Source organism: Aptenodytes forsteri, unplaced genomic scaffold (assembly GCF_000699145.1).
Source record: "Aptenodytes forsteri isolate BGI_AS27 unplaced genomic scaffold, ASM69914v1 Scaffold179, whole genome shotgun sequence".
In the NCBI taxonomy this organism is placed as follows: domain Eukaryota; kingdom Metazoa; phylum Chordata; class Aves; order Sphenisciformes; family Spheniscidae; genus Aptenodytes; species Aptenodytes forsteri.
The window spans coordinates 1,835,104-1,854,204 of record NW_008795378.1 but is presented as its reverse complement, the minus strand read 5'-3'; the positions used below and the strand labels follow the sequence as shown (position 1 = coordinate 1,854,204).

Sequence of the window (19,101 nt, the reverse complement as noted above, 5' to 3'; positions counted from 1 at the left end):
AACCCACATGACAACCCCAAACCATCCGAGTCATCCTGGCTGCAAGAAGATGGGGCAGGTGGTCAGGACAAAATGGGGAGGACCAAGAGGTAGGGCCGGCTGGAGCTTTCTTTCTAGAGAAGGGGGGAACAGATGGGGAGGATAATGCTTCAAACTACCAGACATTTGCGCTGCTTTTCTAAATCTTCCCCTGGGAGCCTGACAGCAGTGTGTGTCAGTAGAAGCAAACCCAGGGCACACAAACCCACCAGCCAAAGCATCCAACGGCAGCCGTGGGACGTCCCCAGGATGCTTACACATGAGCGCTCTTCGCGTGGGTAGGGGAACTGGATCCTGAGGCGTAGTAGAAACGGTTTTCACCAAATGTCTGGGCATCCCCCGAGCAGCAGACAATGACGCAGCCGCCGAAGAGGCAGAGGGCAGAGCCGATCCAGCCCGTGTACAGGGAGTAGCCGAAGCTCATAATGGTGGTCTCACGGTGGGCGCACACGGGAAACCAGATTGTTGCAACGACGCCACACATGGCTGGGGACAGACGGAAAGGAAAGGTAACTCCAGCATGTAACCCCACCACGGGTACACAAAGCACACCAAAGGGGAGGGAAGGCTCTGCAGGACAGGGGACAGAGAGGAAGCCCATCCCTTCTCCCTTGCAGTCCCACGGTGGGGCCCAGGAGCATCAGCATCAGGGCTTGGTCCAAGAGATCTCCGAGCAGGAGGCAGCATGGGAGCCTCACAGGGAGAGAGATCAAGAGAGAACAGCCATCTCTCTCAGGCACCAACAAACAAAAAGGAAAACCAGCTGCTGCTTGACACAGTCTGATACATTTATTACAAGGGAAACAGATTTGTTCCCTAGAAAGATCTTTAAGGGGGAAGAATGAAAGTCATCCCTGAAATTGATGCTCTGGCGAGCTGCAGAATTAGGAATAGATTAGATATGAAGCAAGACCACGAAAGCCATATGCATTGGTGAGACAGTAAAATCGGTGGCCCAGAGTCAACTGGTTTAAATCACTATTTCTGCATGAACTCACGTGCTATGTCCTCAGCCCATGTCAACCAGCATCACTGCAGTTGCTCTACTGAATGGTCACATAAACATTAACGAAATATCCCAGCAGTTAGCAAGACAGAGTAAGGTTTATAAAATACAAGCAGAAAATGGGCAGAGACAAAATAAGCAGCAGTACAGCATTGCTGGGGGTTTTTTATGGAGAGGGAAGTGTCTCAAAACTCTGGAAAGCAGATTCCACTTCCCTATGGAAAATTCTCTATATCAAGTGATGGGGACAAACCCAGCAGGGCTCTCCAGAAGCCTATTGAATTGAATAGAAATGGGACCTCATCTGAAGGGAAAACTGTATTTAACTAGAGTCTACAGTGGGTAAAAAAATGACTGAGGACTTCAAATTTTGCTTGAAACTCCATAGTTTTTTTCCATGAAAAGCAGGAAGGCTGCCACGGTGGTGCTGCAAGGACTGCTAGGCAGGTAACGTGTGAAGTAGATACCCTCAGGACAGTAAAGCAGGTTCAAATTCAGCACTTTGCGGGCAGCCAGGCTAGAGATCACAATGTTTTCAGTGTGCAGTACACACACACGGTTTGCTCCAAGCAGGGAGAAAACACATGCCCTGCATTCTCCTTGTGCTACACAAGGTCATACTCACCACCCTCACTAAGGGTCCTACCTCCATCCTGCAAAGTCCCCACATGGACTGAGTGCAACGGGAGTTGATGGTATTAATCACCTCACAGGAGCAGGTCCTAAAACAATACCCCTTTATGGCCTGTACATCTGAGAAGAATTAATCTGTCAATATTTACTTGCCTCTGGGACAAGCTGTGCAAGACTCCATCCTTGTGGCTATCAGAGAATCAGAGCAAAACAATAACAGGACCGTGGCAGCATTACAGATTTCCACTGACCGCGTTAAAAGGTATCTGGAGGCAGTGTCAAAAAGTTAAGGTTGCAAGAGGAAAAAAAAAGGGGGCAAGATTAAAAATAAAATTGTTTAGTTAAAATGGAGAACAAACCATAGGCTCCTGGCCAGTACAGCAGAAAACCCATCCCCAATAGCTGCAGTTATTGTGAGAGAAAATATTTTCTTATGGAAAAGAGAAGAACATTTGAAGGATGCTAATAAAGCCAGTAATAATTTTGGGCCTCCTCAAAGTAAGGACCCTGCGGCTTTGGAAGGAATTTTTGGAGAAGGCAGGGAGGGAAGAACAGCATTTCTCCTGTGTGTGGATCAGTCCTGCAAACAGCTCACGAGCCTCTAATGCTTTAAAACAAAAATGTATCAGTTGGGAATCCACAAAGCATTCTAATGGGCTCTGGAGAAAAAGCTTCTTTGTTGTCCGAAAAAACACAATCATCTTTTCTTTTCCAGTCAGCAGTAAGTATATATATATATATATTTATGTCCATAGACTATAAGAGCCTTATCTATCCAGACCCTCCCCCACAACACAGGACCGAAGAAAACACTTGCGCTGGGGTGAGAAGAGCTCTCAGGGACGCTAACACAATGGCATCTCTTGTGCATGTGGCTCAACTACATGTAAAACCACCTTATTTTAGTGCTGACAATACTAGAAAGCTGTGAAACACAGGCCAAGGACTTTGCACGGGTTAGTTTGACCTCTCTGTCTTTGGAGGCTACCAGCTGCCATCAGTCACCAGTGACCCCGTTGCTCAGCAAGAGGAACGCCCTGAAACAGGACTGGATTTCATCGCCCTGCATAGATTAGATTGGGTTGTAAATCCTCCGAGAAGATGTGAAAAGGACGGTCTGCAATTGCAACATTTCTTGGTGAACTCAAATTTTGGTCTAGCTGTATCACAGAGGAAGGCTGAAAAAAAGTTGATTTGCCAAGAAACCCAAAGGGATTGGAAAAGGCATTTTAGGGCAAGTTTCAAGTACTAAAATAGCTGTCTACAAGGGCGAACTCTTTGAATAGAAATTATTACTCCTTTTCTTTTGTGCTGATACTGAGAGACCCTTTGCCTCTCCCTAAATATGAATGTCTTCAGATAGTAGAACTGCTGTAGTCAATATAGTCTAGCCGAAAAGTAAAAGAAAGTCTGCAAACAGAAGGAATATTTTCTATTAGACCAACTATGTTAGCTGGAAAAACAGGCATGTTTTGGGGCACACACATATGAGAAAGCTTGCCTGCTTTTTGCAGCTAGAGTAGGCAGTCCTGTACAAGCCACTGCCTCTACCTGTGAAAGTCATCTCAGTAATAGATGGTATGGTTGTCCTTGCTCCGTCAGACCACTGTGAATCCATAGGGACACATCCCAGGCTCCCAGCATTTCTAAGTCCTTTTTGACTATAGACTTGCAGTGGCTCAATCCGTTGGGCTGAAACTCTTAATATTCTACATTACAGGCATATTTTAATCAGATGGAAGTACACATAGACAAGAAGCACAGAAGGTGCTTGGAGAGGTGGGGGAGATAGAGCAGGATTACTCTAACTCAAGGGACAGTGAGTCCCTGCCAAATTCCTTAACAGTAAGTTAAAGGCTTTCTGCAGAAGAAAGAATACTTCTCTTTCGCAGCTAAATTTAATCATTCTGAGTTGCTGGCTCAAAGTCACACAGATTTCTCTTTCAAAGCATTTAGTTGAAATAATAGATATCCATGATTTTTTTTTTTCATGTTCAAGGCAATCTTTTTATCTTGATATCTATGGTTTTACAAGTAAATCTCATGCAATGTCCAGAAAAACTTACTAATATCCTTTATTTAGTATACAATAGCTAATAGGGTCATTTTGCAGTAGTAATTGCCAATAACTAATGTATTTTTCATCTGTGCTTTCCAGTGTCTCGAATCCCTCACCTCCATTAGGAAAATGCCCGCTTGGTTACCAGCACGGGGTCCCCCGAATTAGTATCAACAGCACAGGATGGGCCAGGGTTTTTCCATCAACACTAGCGTATGAAATGTTTTCATACTGGCTCAGAGCAAACCTCTGCTGATGGGTGTTTTCGGCAATAAATCAATTCTCTTGGACAGATAGGATCAAGCAAAGACATAAATACATCAGCAGGCAGGATAGGAGGGTGTGCACACCGGTTGCACTCTGCAGCCTGCTATTATCAGCAGACAGAAAAATCAATGGAATATCTGAGCCCATTGTTTTCCTGGCAAGTTTTCAACTTTTTTTTGTTTGGTTGGGTTTTTTTTTCCACACTGTTTCAACCCCTGTTTTCCTTTTTAATAAATTTCAGTTACAAATTGCCATCCCTTCCCCGAGCAGCAAGTGAAGTTTGCCATGGGGCCAGCTTTCCTGATCACATCTCCACTCTCTACTTCTGCTATGTTAGTGAGCGTTTTGGGGTTTGTTTTCTTTTAACCAGAGCTCTGGGAGTTGGTCTCCACTGAGAGGAAAAGGCTGGAACCCATGCGGTTGGGGAAAACCATGAACGAGAGTTCAGTGGCCAGAGGGTAAATAAGAACAGTCCAGGGCATATTACTTCTATAATATAATTAATTTTAAGTCAGTATTATGACTTTCGAGGCCTGATTCATGCTTATTAAATGCTCTGGAATGGTAACACCTCATTTTGCAAATAACAGATCATTAATCAGCTTAAATAATGTCAAAGTCCCAAGCTCTGTACATTATTCTTCTTCCAAAGGGACTGTCTTGCTGATCAGCCTGGAAAAATTTGGGATTTGTAAAAATAAATGTGGGTTGGTTTGGTTTTTTTTTAAAAGAAAAACAAACTTAAGAGCAAAAGGAGCTTATTTTTTCTTCATTTGTGATCTGACAAAAAGAGCATTATTGTAATTGTGACTAAAACATTGTGACCAGGCTGTTGTTCCCAGCCCAGATCGTTCAGGACATCAGTGACATGGGCAAACCACTTCACCTGCAGATGCTTCAAAACTCACAGGGGTAAAAATCAGTAAGTCCAAATCCAACCCAAAGAGCATTTGTCTGCCAATGTCTGTGTAAATACACATTTCCTTTCCTCACAGGATCTACTTAGTGGGAAAACCATGTTCTGAGGCGGAGAGGAGCCTGGCTTATGGAGCACTGCAACCCCTCTCCTCCGTCCTCTTACATCTATTCTCCTCCCTGGTGTTATACCACAGCAAGACCAGGATAGGAGAGTGGCACACTAGACCCCAAACCACTGGTGCAACACTGCAAGATATGAGATTTCACTTGTTCTAATGCAGCGTTACCCAATACTGCCACTGCAATTTGTTTGCCGCATGTGCTGGTCCTGTAATCCTGATGCCCTTCGGCAAAGCAGATTTAAGGGCAATATTCTTGCCTCCACGTCTGCAGCCATGCAAACGGGGCTGATCTACAGCATGGTTCTCCTCAGCTGGAACCGAAAAGTCACTTTTGTTTGTGACAAAGTACAGCTCTGCTAGGCCTCCCTCATCCTGCGCCAGGGAAATCCGGCAGAGCAGACCCCTCTGGCACTAAAATTTCATTCACAGGCAGAAAAATCTTTTTCTTTCACTTTCCCAAGCCCAAATACGTGACTCAAGGTTTCGGGACAGGGATGAACGTCACATTCCAAGAGCTCTCTGACACAGCCGTTCATGATCAGGATGTCCTAAACAGGCCCTATAAAGCTGATTTCAGCACTTCCAGCTGTGGCAACATGCCCTTAAACCCCACAGGCATGGAAAGAGCTCCTTGGTCTCAGTCCCTTAAATTTCAGATGTACTGACTTGTACTAACTGCTTCTCACCAAGGCACCAGAGGAGGGACTGCTTGCAAGGAAGGAGCATCCAGAGGACAGCCCCTCTGAGCGTGCAGCTATATCCAGTGCCCACTTGAAAAAAAATAATAATAAGAAGAAAGAAGACGGGCATGATGTCAGCGCTGGCCGCCAGCGACCAGCAGAGCCACACAAAGAGGCCACTTTCCCTCACCCCTCCTCCTCTGCCACACAGACGGGTGAAAACAAGGCACCGCAGCCTGTTGCTGAGATGACGAGGCTTCAAGAACATGCAGGTGTTGCACTGGGGACAATGAGCTCCACAGTTTGTGCTGCTCAAAACAATCTCCTCCGCAGGCACTGAGGATGGCAAGAAATTCCCAGGGGAACTTGGAGGCCAAGGGCAAGGCTGGCTAGAGGGGGTTGGGAGGCACAGGGGACATGCCAGCCCTCTTCCCAGGTCCATGCCACCTCCTTGCTCCCTCCCCCGCTGTCCCCACAGCACCAGCACCCCCTCAGCCGCGGGCTTTCCTCACCAAACACCTCAGCTTACTTTGACCCAGCTGTATCTGCAATGCCCAGGGAAAATTCGGAGGCTATCCTTTCCCTGTAAGCAGCTTGGGAGTTTAGACCCTTTTCCAAAAATAACATCGCTTCCACAGCGAACCAGCAAAACCAGTGCCCGCAGGCAGCTGCCTGTTTGCGACAGCTGTCGCCCTCCCACAGGCACAGGAGGTGGCCGTGCTCGAGGACTCCACAAGACAATGCAAGTAGGGTTTCGCAGCCCTCCCCTCTTCTCTCTACTTTGCTCCCTGCCTCCTGCCTTTGTCCTCCCACTCCTGCTCTTGCCTTTTGTTTGCCCCACAGACTGCAGCGATGCTGGAGAGCTTCAGGGTCAGCCCAGCCTGGACAACCATGCTTTCAGGTGAACATGTGCAACCAGCTTGCACCACACCATCCTGGAGCAGAAGACGACCTCCAGCTCTGCACACACGCGGGGCCGGCAGGCGCCTTACCCAGGAGGATGATGAGGATCCCTCCCAGCTGGGACCGCCGGTATGGCAGCTCCCTGGACAACCATGCTTTCAGGTGAACATGTGCAACCAGCTTGCACCACACCATCCTGGAGCAGAAGACGACCTCCAGCTCTGCACACACGCGGGGCCGGCAGGCGCCTTACCCAGGAGGATGATGAGGATCCCTCCCAGCTGGGACCGCCGGTACTTGGCAGCTCCAGGCTCGTGGCCCATCCGGATGCAGGGCAAGACCGTTATCAGCAAGAAGATAGCAGGAAGACCCAGGACAGAGGCGGCAATCATCAGTGCTCGACATGCTTGGACATACCCTGTTGGCAAGGCAAGGAAAGAGGCTTTTGATTATTCGGCACAAGAGAAGGAGACCTTTGGACAAAGGCCTCTGTTTGATTAGCTCCCAAGACTTGCATGGAGTACGGGAGACAGGTTCAATCCTTTGTGTAAACAATTAAATCTTCACCAGGCATAAGACAGTGAGACTGCAGTACAGTGGGTAGTGCATGAACACGGGATGTGCAAGCTCAAAATTTTCCAACGAACAAATAGCACTGCCTGGAAAACACAAGCTCTTCCCAGCAAGACACTGAGAAATCATGGAGCTGGGAAATATGGGAAGGGAAAGTAAGAGAAACAGCTGGGAAGGAGTTTTCCTATATCTTCACAAAGACAGCCTTGGTTAAATAATAAGAATTTAAAGTCTTAAAGAACAGCTTGCTGCGAGCAGAGGAGGTCCAGAGTCACCCAGAGGAGGGCTGAATAGTTGAAGACCCACTACTGAAACATGCAGGTCCATAAGATACTACCACCAGCTGCCCTGAGGAGCTGAGGACTGTTGACCTGGGAGGAGGAGGGACGCTCACCAACCACAGCCACGTCCTGATGCTGCACCTCAGGAGTCCAGCCTGCTAGTGGGGTTTCAGAGGGGTCCCATGGCTCGAGCTGACCACTGGCACAGCTCTTCCTTAAGGAGACGAAATGACTGCACCTTGCAGAGTTGCTTGAGCTGCCATAACCAAGGACCACATTATTCCTCTGGGTCCCTATGGACATCACGGGATCCCCTGGCATTTCATCAGTTACCACCCCTCTCCTGCCTGCCCCTGTGCAGCAGCAGCCTAACACAAGGCAGTGAGGAACAACAGGGGACGGGGACTGTGGGCATGCTGGGCAGGGACGTGCTATTTCTACCAGTCTGTGAGGAACTTTGTATAATACTGTATCAATCTTTTTATATTTATATATAGATTATGTATATATAATTTTAATATATAATTTTTATATATGTTTATATATATAATTTATATATAAAATACAGGTAAATAAAAACAGGTCATTACTTGCATGCAAAAGAAGAAGAATCAGTGTCAGATTTGATCCAGGGCCTGGTGACTCTCCACCAGCTTTTGGGACAGTCTCAGCAGAGTGAGTATGCTGGCTCTCTTTCCCCTCTTATCAACGAAATGAGGCTGCCACATGCAGACATGGAGTTTCGTGATGCCTCAAACAGTATCAGCAAACGGGCCTCAAGCAAGTCCCGCTGACGTACAGGTAAGACACCAGGAATGAGGATTTTACTGTTCCTGGAAATGCAGACTCTGTGTATATTTGCTTGATTTTTTCAGGAGGAAACTTAACAAAAGAAGTTACCTGAGGAGTCCAGGGGAAAAAATGAGACCCTAAACAAAGGAGCTGGCAGTGCCCAGTGTGGTTTCTGCGCAATCAATCCCGATTAAACAAGAATACACACACACACATTGGTTTTAAAGACTTGACTCAGGCAATGAAAGACTCTAAATAGATTTCAACTATCAGGCACACCAGGATAAATTTTTCTCCCATGGAAAGCTGTGGGTATCAAATGGGTTACAAGCAGAAGCATCTTGCTTTGTGATTTGTTTCTGCTGGAGAGAAGCATTGCTTTCCGCTGCTGAAAGACCTATTTACCTATTTATTAAATTTCATTCAATAATGTTTCTTCGGGGCAAGCCTTTTCTTGTTCTTCTGTGCCGGATCATATTGAACAATAGTAGCAATAAGGAAGGTAAACCTACTAAAATAAAAGTATACATACACAGAGAAAGGGAGAATAGGAGCTAGTCTGAGAAATTCAATATTGCTAAGCAATATGTGATATAGACTACGCTCTGTAACAGAGAAATTCGGGAATAATCTTTCTAACCTCTTGTGAAATTATTTTCACAACAGTTTAAACAAATAAGTAAGGAAACATGAAAGAAAACTACAAGGAATGGTTATTTCTACCCTGTCAGCTTTGGAAGAGGCATCTCTGAAATGCTAGAGGAGGTGCAATCTAAAACATAGCAGAATGAAGAAGCGCTACAGAGCTAACAGTGATTGAAACAGGTAAGATCATTAACTAAACTTACAGGGACAAGACCACACAAGACTTTGGCAGGTTTAATCAGCTCAAAAGTTGTATTAATACTGATGAAACACCTTGCTTAATTTCTGCTTTGCAGTAAACTAGATGAAAATTACTATACAATTAGAAAATATCAAGACAAGTTAAATGCAGTTACATGTTTGCCGTGTAAAAGTTCTGTCTCGCCTTAGAACGTGTGGGAAGCACAAGACCATCAAGACTAATGACAATCTTCCAAAAGATTAAAAGCCATAGCAGCATTAATAATAGATGCTGGAAGATTCATTGTACTCAAAATCATTTTAAGGCATAGAACCTTAACATTTGTCATAGTTCATCATCATCTCAAAGCAAAACTCAAAATACTCTTTTATATCTCAAAGTACTCTATTATACCTCAATATGCTATATATGTTTTGCAATGCAATCTGGATACGAGATGCGAAAGGAACAGCAAGCATTTACCAAGAGCAATGATTAAACATTAACTGGACTTTAATCGCCACAGATAACACGATACCTCGGTATGATTAAAACCAGGTATAATTTAATGAGAATCATGTTAAAAACTACCATACACATTCTTTAGCGTATTTAATGGACCATCTCCTGCGCTCATGAAGTTGAAGGAGCTTCACCATCAATTCCTCCAGCAGCAGGACCTGCACTGCTCAGAGCAAGGCTTCACTCCTCACCTCCAGGTGGGAAGGGGGAGGACGGGGCACACGTACCTGGCAGTATGAGGATGTCCACGAGGGGCTTGCAGTGATAAAGACCTGTCGCCATGACACAGTCTGCCCACAGCCCCTTGGATCCCAGCTCATCCATTTTCCTGCAGGTGGTAATGGTGTAGCCGCAAGTCACCACCCAGTCATTGGTGGCCGTTGCCACAACCACCCCGATCCACCCTATAAAACTGCAGACAAATCCGGCCAGGTGCAGGCAGGTGGCCACCATGTCGATCCCTTGGTGGGGCAAGCTGGACAGGAGAGCGCCCGCAGGGGTTCAGCAAAGCCGGCTGGCGACCTCCCTGCTGCGGGTCCCCGCTGCTGGGACCTACTGCGAGCTGCGAGCAGGAGGGACGGGAGTTTGGTAGGAAGAGGTCCCTGAGTGCTGCTGCAGGCACTCGGCTGCCTCTGCCCAGCTCCCTCCCTGGGAGGGGTTAGGGCTGCCTCCAGCCCCATAACGCATGGGAGGAGCGAGCAGGGAGCCCCAACTTCTGCCAGTTCATCAAGAGACTCAGAGGGGAAGGAGGGTGTGGAGAGGAGGAGACGCAGAATTACACCCACCCGTGCTTGAAAAACAAACCAGACTGCTTTATTCAAATGCAAACAGCCTGACTATTCAAAATTTAGCATTAAGGCAGAAAAATTAAGGCAGTGTTTTCGAGCTGAAGACAAATGATCACACTGGTACCTCTTCATGGAAAGACAGGGCAAGAAACATGGTGGACAGAGATACTCAAGAGGTGGAATTGATCATCTCATCAAAAGTGTCAGCGCGGCTGCAGCAGCAGGACAAAATCAGTCTTGGGTCTTTCCTGATGTTTTCAGTAACTGCAAAAAAGTAAGAGACTCATCGCTGCATTCTCTGCTTGTGCTTGGGTTTTCAGAAGTATTAACAGAGTCTTAAATATGCGTTTAACAGCACCTTATTTCCACTTTTGAATGCTAGAATTAAAATGAGCAGCTTTTTACTCAGACTCATTATGGGTGTAAATTTTAGTCTACTTAATAGAACAAGGAACAGCCCACTTCAAAATGCCAAAAGAAGACAAAAATCACAGCCCGTTCTGCATCAGGAGAAATAGGCAGGCAGGATATTTTCCTAACTTTACTTTGTATTTTCACAAACACATACATATGTTATCGGGTGCCAACACATTCCTAATGAAATTTCATCATTGTGCGTCCTCCAGTGCTTCTAATTTTGCAAAGGGAAGGTTTGGATCTACACAGATAAAACATGCCTGGAGAGACCACTAGTGGAGAGCTGTCCGCATTGCACGGGGGAAGGGAAAAATTGGACAAGAAAATGACAGAACAATGAATTTGCTTCATTCCTAGAGCTGTTAGTGAAAAAGAAATATTGGAAGCTACACTCCAAGATCAAGGTGCCGGGAATGAAATATACCCTGCTCCTCATCCAACAGTATTTTTTCCCATTCTTTAGCAAGTAAAATTAAAAACATGAACAAGACCATCCTAAGCTTCATTTGTCACATGTTCCTTAGATTCAAAATTCAAGGACATGAGGCCAGAGTTTTGTTTTGTCAAAGCTTCATCTGAACACTAGGCTTACTACATAAACGGTTGAAAATTACCTCTGAAGATGAGCTTTTATAATAAATAGAAATTTAATAGTTGTTTTCACATTTGTTTTATATTGTTGGTTACTCTTTGGTTTTTTCCTGTATCTGGTTTGTGTTATTTTTGTGAAGCCATGCTGCCACTGACTTTCCTGATGCGATTCCACCTTTCTACATAGCTTATTCTTCTACTGCACCCACTTCAGGTGGAACAAGCTGTTACCTATATCCAACCACCATTTTCATGTTGTCTAGGGTTCAGTTCTAGATGGATTTAATCTTTCCCCAAACAATATTCCTGCTTATTTATTATTCAGAAGATAAACTTGTCATCTCTTGAGTGGCACAAGTGTTGTTCCACTTCTTGGACCACGCAATTGCGTCACCTCCTGAATTTGGAAGGAGACGAGCTGACAAATGAACACGTTCCTGCTTCTCCCCTTCGCTGACTCAGTTTGCATTTTTTCAGTCTAGCATTTCATCCATCTAACTTTAAATCATTCTGTAAATTAAGCATCTGATCTGTTTGTATCAAGTATAAATGCACACAGCTTAATACTGCTTTTTGATTAATACCAGGCATAAGGATACTTAACCACTTTGGGATGACTGATCCCAACCTCTGTCGTCTAACGGTACTGTCACCACACAGTCCTTTGGAGTTTAAAAACCATGCATATTCTCTAAATCACGCTAATACTTAGATATCTAATATACTTCAAAGTATTTTGTTTTTCTTCAAAATACCAGAAAATTTTGCAACATCTTGATATCCCATTTCATCCCAAAGCTGAGATTAGAAGCGTTTTACATGGTGATAGTGCAGGCACATCCTAATGCACAAAAAAAAGACTTTTTTAAATGCTGCGAGATATGAATTTGCAGGCTGTGGATACATCCTACTGTAATTCAGTCTCCTACAGTTATGGTTTCCTTAACCACAAAAGCGTCTTACACTGCCACGTCTTCCTTCACAAATGTGTATGTCGAAGAGCGTGCAGCAGTTCCACAGGCAAGAAGTAAATTTTACACTTCAGCAACCGGTACTATTCAACAGTACTCCATCTGGTGCCCGTAGGGTACAGTTTGAATTATTTCATTAATGACAATAGAGACAGGAAACATGGACTGTTTTGTCAGTGTTATAAATAACACCACCGATATTTCAGTGAATATAAGTTAGTATGCTACAAGTGAACAATGATTCACAAGATCAGTAAAATAAGAAACAAAGAAGAATGACTTCCCAGCTATATGCTAAATAAACTGATACACTAGGGCAATATTCTTAAAATTTGCCATTTTTAAAGCAAGTGCTACACAAGCATTTATTTCAGCAACAGTGTGAACACCTTAAAAATCAATCTTTTTACCCTGTCACTCAAGCAGTTTTTCCTTAATCAGCATTGTTTTCTCTGACAAATGACATGCGTTGCAATTAGTCATACTTGCACAAGCTACCAACACCCTATGGCTGTTTCTCATACAAATTACTCACCTTGAACTTTTTATTTGCAGGGTTTTCAGCCCCATAGCTTCTTCCTTGCTTAGAAATACAGCAGTATAAAAATATAACACGGGATGCAGAAATAAACAGGGTTAACTCTTTAAGAGGTACAGCTAGTTGTTCATTTTCTTCCATACTAAAAGGTGAGCTCATCAAAATACTACCAATTTCATCTTCATCCTGCTTAATACCGCTCACTTCTCTCTTCAGCTCTAAAATACAGGCAAGTACATCGTAGCATTAAGGGTTTGCAATAATCTGAAACAATCAGGATTTCCTATATGCAAGACCAGTACCTTAAAACAAGGACAAAGCATTTTTGCTCTGATTTGAGGGGAAGGAAAAATATCTAAGTGTGTATGGGACTGCACTTGCTTATCTGTCAAAAAATCCCAAACCCATAGTATGAATAAAATCACCTAGAAAATCTCCAAAATATTATTTGTAGTACAAGTTGTATTTTTCTACTACAACCTTGATTTTTTTAAGTGACCAACAGAATATAGCCTATTGTTATAAGTGGGGGAAGTTCAACCTAAACAGAAAACCCATTCATATATAGCTTACAGGAACAGCTCCCTCTTTTCTTCTTGCCTCCTTCCTCTCTTCTCTTCTGAATTTTCTGCTATTTAAGCTCCCCGATGGCAGACAAAAATGTTAAGCAACATAATCATGTGATTTACAGCAACGAAGAACTCCTGAGAGTCACTGTAGGGCATATTTTCCATCAGCAAATAAAGTATAATTCTCACTTCTGATTTTAACTTCTTATAAATCTCAGCATTTTATACGGTGATGTGCGATTTTTATCTTGTTCATTACTAAGCTATTAAGGAGAGGTGTGAACAACTCAAACACTGCTTGAGTAGTCAACTAGCAACAAAAGCTGTGCACCAGAGAACATGCCAAATTTTACACATACAAACACCAACTTTAGGTCAAGATACATAGAAATCTCAGTGTCAGTAATATCTTCACAGAGCCGTAAGAGGTTTAGAAAATGGACTCACGGTGAGGGAGGGCTATTCATCTTGTAGATTTTGCTAAAAATGCCCTTTAGAAAACCGGGGACCTGCTGCAGGCACTGGGAGTTCTGCTGTCAAGTTTCAGTGTAATCGGGTTTTAATTCACTGTAATCAAAGCAAGGAAGACTCTGTCCTCCTTAGAAAAGCACTGCTGTTAAACACCTTTCAAAAAGTCAAGTTTAGAAGTCAGTGTTCAAAAATAATGCGAAGACAAGTGTTCTGACATTACAGTTCTTTATTTGTTTTTGAATCCACAATCTATACAGGTATTTACAAGGCATGAAAATGGGTAACAGCACAAAATACAGTTGAGGTATAAGCTAAGAGCACAGTATGTCATGTTTCAATAAATATAATTCAAAATTTGTAAACTAAGTGACCAGATAGATGCATCTTGTTTACTAAAACCATATAAAATATCTGTTAAATCTCACGTGAGGTAGAGGACAGTTTTGTGTGTCATGTAATGCAACCACAGCAACTCCAACAATAAGACTGTACATCATTGGCAAAGTATTAAAAATGGTTGAATGCACTGATCGTTTTTCACAGGCTTTTACTATGGTTTCAGAATAGTCATTCAACCTGTTGCCTTGAGCTAACACGGACTCCGTTGTTTTGCAGCTACTTTCTGTAATTTATTAAGATAATTATACTGGCATGTCAACATCAATAAATACTTTTGAGAGTGAGTATGAAAACACAAAAACAGATTTCGTCAATCACAGAAAGCAACAAAATGGCAACAAAATATTTTAGACCAACTTTTTATTATTTCCTAGAATTAGTTTAAATACAGTACAGCTGTGCTTTCCTTTAAGTGAGGTATCTATATTTGAAGAAAAAAATTTCAATTGATATTGTTACATTTAATCAATTTTCAAATAGCAAAATTTTATACCATGTTTGCTGTGCTTGATGAAGTGCTTAAAACTCATTTTTCAAGCATTTTCCAACTGAACCACTAACCCTGAAAAAAACCCAATTTTCTAATTAATGGAGACACACTACAAAATTGTCGTACAATTTGTAAGCAGTAACTGCTTTCACAAAAGCTAAAAAATGGATGTCTTTTTGAAACATAAATATGTAACAAACAGAAAATTCTACAAGCTTTCTGTAATGAAAACTGATGAATACACTACAAATATAATGAGCAAAAAGAAAACTGAAATTTGCAGCTTTCTGCTGCTTACTAGCAAAAGCTTAAATAAAATTACTGAAATATTGCAAGCACAGATTAACAGGTAGCTGTAATTACATCTTTTGCCGACTTCACCATGTTATAGAAAACTCTGTTGTGTGGATTAATTACACGAATTAAGTGCAGAAAAAATACAAAGTTGTTATCTTTACTGACAATCAAAATATATACTCTACAAACAAGTGAATTCTAGGAAGCTGACCATGACAGCATTTCAAGGCCAACTTCACGACTAATGCTAGGAAAGTTTTCAAAAAATTTCATAACACATTCTAGCTATCCCCTCCCCTGATATAAAACAAGAATGTATGAATAAAACGTCGTGACTTCTAAAATACAGGCCTTGTTTTTTCAGGCCACCAGTAGCTTTATGCTCCCATTCAACTTTTCCTACTTCACTAATTGCATTGTCTTTACTAAGGTAGAGGACAGTTTTGTGTGTCATGTAATGCAACCACAGCAACTCCAACAATAAGACTGTACATCATTGGCAAAGTATTAAAAATGGTTGAATGCACTGATCGTTTTTCACAGGCTTTTACTATGGTTTCAGAATAGTCATTCAACCTGTTGCCTTGAGCTAACACGGACTCCGTTGTTTTGCAGCTACTTTCTGTAATTTATTAAGATAATTATACTGGCATGTCAACATCAATAAATACTTTTGAGAGTGAGTATGAAAACACAAAAACAGATTTCGTCAATCACAGAAAGCAACAAAATGGCAACAAAATATTTTAGACCAACTTTTTATTATTTCCTAGAATTAGTTTAAATACAGTACAGCTGTGCTTTCCTTTAAGTGAGGTATCTATATTTGAAGAAAAAAATTTCAATTGATATTGTTACATTTAATCAATTTTCAAATAGCAAAATTTTATACCATGTTTGCTGTGCTTGATGAAGTGCTTAAAACTCATTTTTCAAGCATTTTCCAACTGAACCACTAACCCTGAAAAAAACCCAATTTTCTAATTAATGGAGACACACTACAAAATTGTCGTACAATTTGTAAGCAGTAACTGCTTTCACAAAAGCTAAAAAATGGATGTCTTTTTGAAACATAAATATGTAACAAACAGAAAATTCTACAAGCTTTCTGTAATGAAAACTGATGAATACACTACAAATATAATGAGCAAAAAGAAAACTGAAATTTGCAGCTTTCTGCTGCTTACTAGCAAAAGCTTAAATAAAATTACTGAAATATTGCAAGCACAGATTAACAGGTAGCTGTAATTACATCTTTTGCCGACTTCACCATGTTATAGAAAACTCTGTTGTGTGGATTAATTACACGAATTAAGTGCAGAAAAAATACAAAGTTGTTATCTTTACTGACAATCAAAATATATACTCTACAAACAAGTGAATTCTAGGAAGCTGACCATGACAGCATTTCAAGGCCAACTTCACGACTAATGCTAGGAAAGTTTTCAAAAAATTTCATAACACATTCTAGCTATCCCCTCCCCTGATATAAAACAAGAATGTATGAATAAAACGTCGTGACTTCTAAAATACAGGCCTTGTTTTTTCAGGCCACCAGTAGCTTTATGCTCCCATTCAACTTTTCCTACTTCACTAATTGCATTATGTCTTTACTATATACAAATGATTTTACACTTAAGCTATTAATATATTAAATATAGAATAAAATTAGTTTAAGAATGTGAAATATAACTACATTTATCTAAATACTCAAGCTAAATGATATGCTTTACAAAAACTAAAACATAGACTTAGTTAAGTTTGGAGATTTAGATAAAAATCTCTTTCGTCTAGGGATACATGGCTACATGGCGAACGAGGGTGCTTTCAGACTGCCGCAATTACAGGAGTTTTACTCTCTAAGCTCATATATTTTCTCGTTCATTAGAGTACACAAAGCACGTGAAAGTCCTCTTCTAAAAAAGCATAGGAGCAAACTAGATATTCACCTTGAATCCTACTTACTTTGTTCCAAAAGGCGCACTAGGCAACTTTGAACTTGGTCTCGGTGTTTAATAATGCAACTTTCAAAATTATGGACAATTTTAGGATTTTTTTTCCTAAAGGCTTCATGTCAACTATCTGGGAAAGTGGCGTCCTGCCTGAAAGATCAGCAAGCAATAACTGAAGGCAAAACAAATAATAATACAGAAAATGAGCATGCTATGACTAAAAGCGAGGACCTAATGACAGAATTAGTTTCCACCATTAAGTGTGCACTTGAGTGAGGGCCCTTAAGTGTGCATTCCAAGTTCCTATATTAGGCTGTAAAACAAACCATTCGATGTAACTAGTATAAAGTAATGAAAAAAGGTCAACATATATTTGTTCTAGAACTTATACAGTATTATTTACAATGTACTAAAAAACTATCTTTCAAAGACTGTGAACACACAAAATCTATGGCACATTTATGTGTACATTATTACTTAAAATCAGTATAAAATTAAATCTACACATATGAAAATTATTTATGTTATGTAAAGAGCCTGAAAGTAATATTTAAGAATTTTAAGAGGATTACAATAATTTAAAATGCATTCTAACTTTAGATTAACTAAATGGAATATTTACAAACCTACTTTTAAAGTCATTGTAATAAATGTTCCATTAGCTTTTTCAGCCAGATGTTTTAAAACACTCAGGAGGCCTTGCCTGCAGCTGGAATTGCTAAAACTTCATATAGCTGCTTGAGTTCTTGCAACAGTGAAAATATTATTACACACTATGGCCACCAGCATTTCAATAGCCTACAGCACAAGCCAACTAACAGCTGGTTGAGAGATGGCTGAAGTGCTGGCTGAGGCACAGGAACCCGGGCTATACCAGTGCTCCACTGCAATTGCCACTGCTGAAGATCAACCGGCGGCAAAAGGGGAAATTTGAGCAGAAGTCACATAACATAGACAAGACCCGAATGAAAACGGAATATACAGTATTCTAATATAATAATCCCATCAGGATTCCCTACATTCAACGGCTAAGCTATAAATACTGTGGTAAATTAGTTACTGCAGCTGTATTAAACGAGTCTGTATGGCCTCATCTACACTGACAATCCTCATCTACACTGACAATCTAACAAGTCTGGTTCAAAACACCGATACTGAAAAGCAACTAGAAATGGTATCTTCTGATCCTTTAATAATACCCGGATGAGACTTTTCAGTTTCCCAGGATGGTGTTTTCTTACTTGCCCATCTAGCTAATCCAACGTAGGTTCTGCCAATCAAGTTGGACTACTTCAAGCTCCAGTGTCTAATAATCACATTTTTACCAATATTCCTGCCTGCTCTCCCTGTAGCCATGTTTCTGGTGCTTGTTACAATAAAACATTGTGTTTTTAGAGCAAGTGGTGCATACGCAACTAGAATCGTTTATAGTCAGCACCTTTCCTTCCAAACCATGCTGCAAAGACAGGCTTTTTCCTTTTCCTATTTTTTAAAGCAAAAATTTGGAGATGGAGTTGAAGAAGGGAAAAATGTAATCTGGGTCTTCTTTGCTGATCAACACTGACGAAGAAAATTGTTTGGTATTTTTTCATCTAACCTGCTTTAATTGTCAGTGTAAATATGACACAGAGTTCATAAACAAAATTATACACAGCTATAAAAGAATCATCCTATGACTCCATGACATTTAATTTACCACCTCATTTCTCATTCAATTTAAAGATATGTGCAATTTTATCTTTCTTCTTTGCTGATCAACACTGACGAAGAAAATTGTTTGGTATTTTTTCATCTAACCTGCTTTAATTGTCAGTGTAAATATGACACAGAGTTCATAAACAAAATTATACACAGCTATAAAAGAATCATCCTATGACTCCATGACATTTAATTTACCACCTCATTTCTCATTCAATTTAAAGATATGTGCAATTTTATCTTTCTCTGTGATATTCAGTCCTGTTATACCACTAAAAGAGAAACAAAAGAACTCAAAA

General features: G+C 41.4%; 1 protein-coding gene across 1 annotated transcript; it reads right to left on the bottom strand.

Annotated features, from left to right (window-relative positions):
* Positions 1-279: 279 nt before the first annotated feature.
* CLDN11 (claudin 11) lies at positions 280-10,074 on the bottom strand. Its single transcript, XM_009280551.2, has 3 exons — positions 9,849-10,074; positions 6,881-7,045; positions 280-525 (listed from the first exon to the last, which is right to left on the bottom strand). Exons 1-3 carry the CDS (start codon positions 10,072-10,074, stop codon positions 293-295), a joined length of 624 nt encoding a protein of 207 aa, XP_009278826.1. The 3' UTR covers positions 280-292.
* Positions 10,075-19,101: the final 9,027 nt, after the last annotated feature.

Excerpts from the sequence above, each read along its gene's own strand:
- CLDN11 (XM_009280551.2), bottom strand. The coding sequence starts at position 10,074 with ATGGTGGCCACCTGCCTGCACCTGGCCGGATTTGTCTGCAGTTTTATA. Across the intron at positions 7,046-9,848 it reads GGACATCCTCATACTGCCAG|GGTATGTCCAAGCATGTCGA; the intron begins GTACGTGTGCCC and ends CCTTGCCAACAG. Across the intron at positions 526-6,880 it reads GATCCTCATCATCCTCCTGG|CCATGTGTGGCGTCGTTGCA; the intron begins GTAAGGCGCCTG and ends GTCTGTCCCCAG.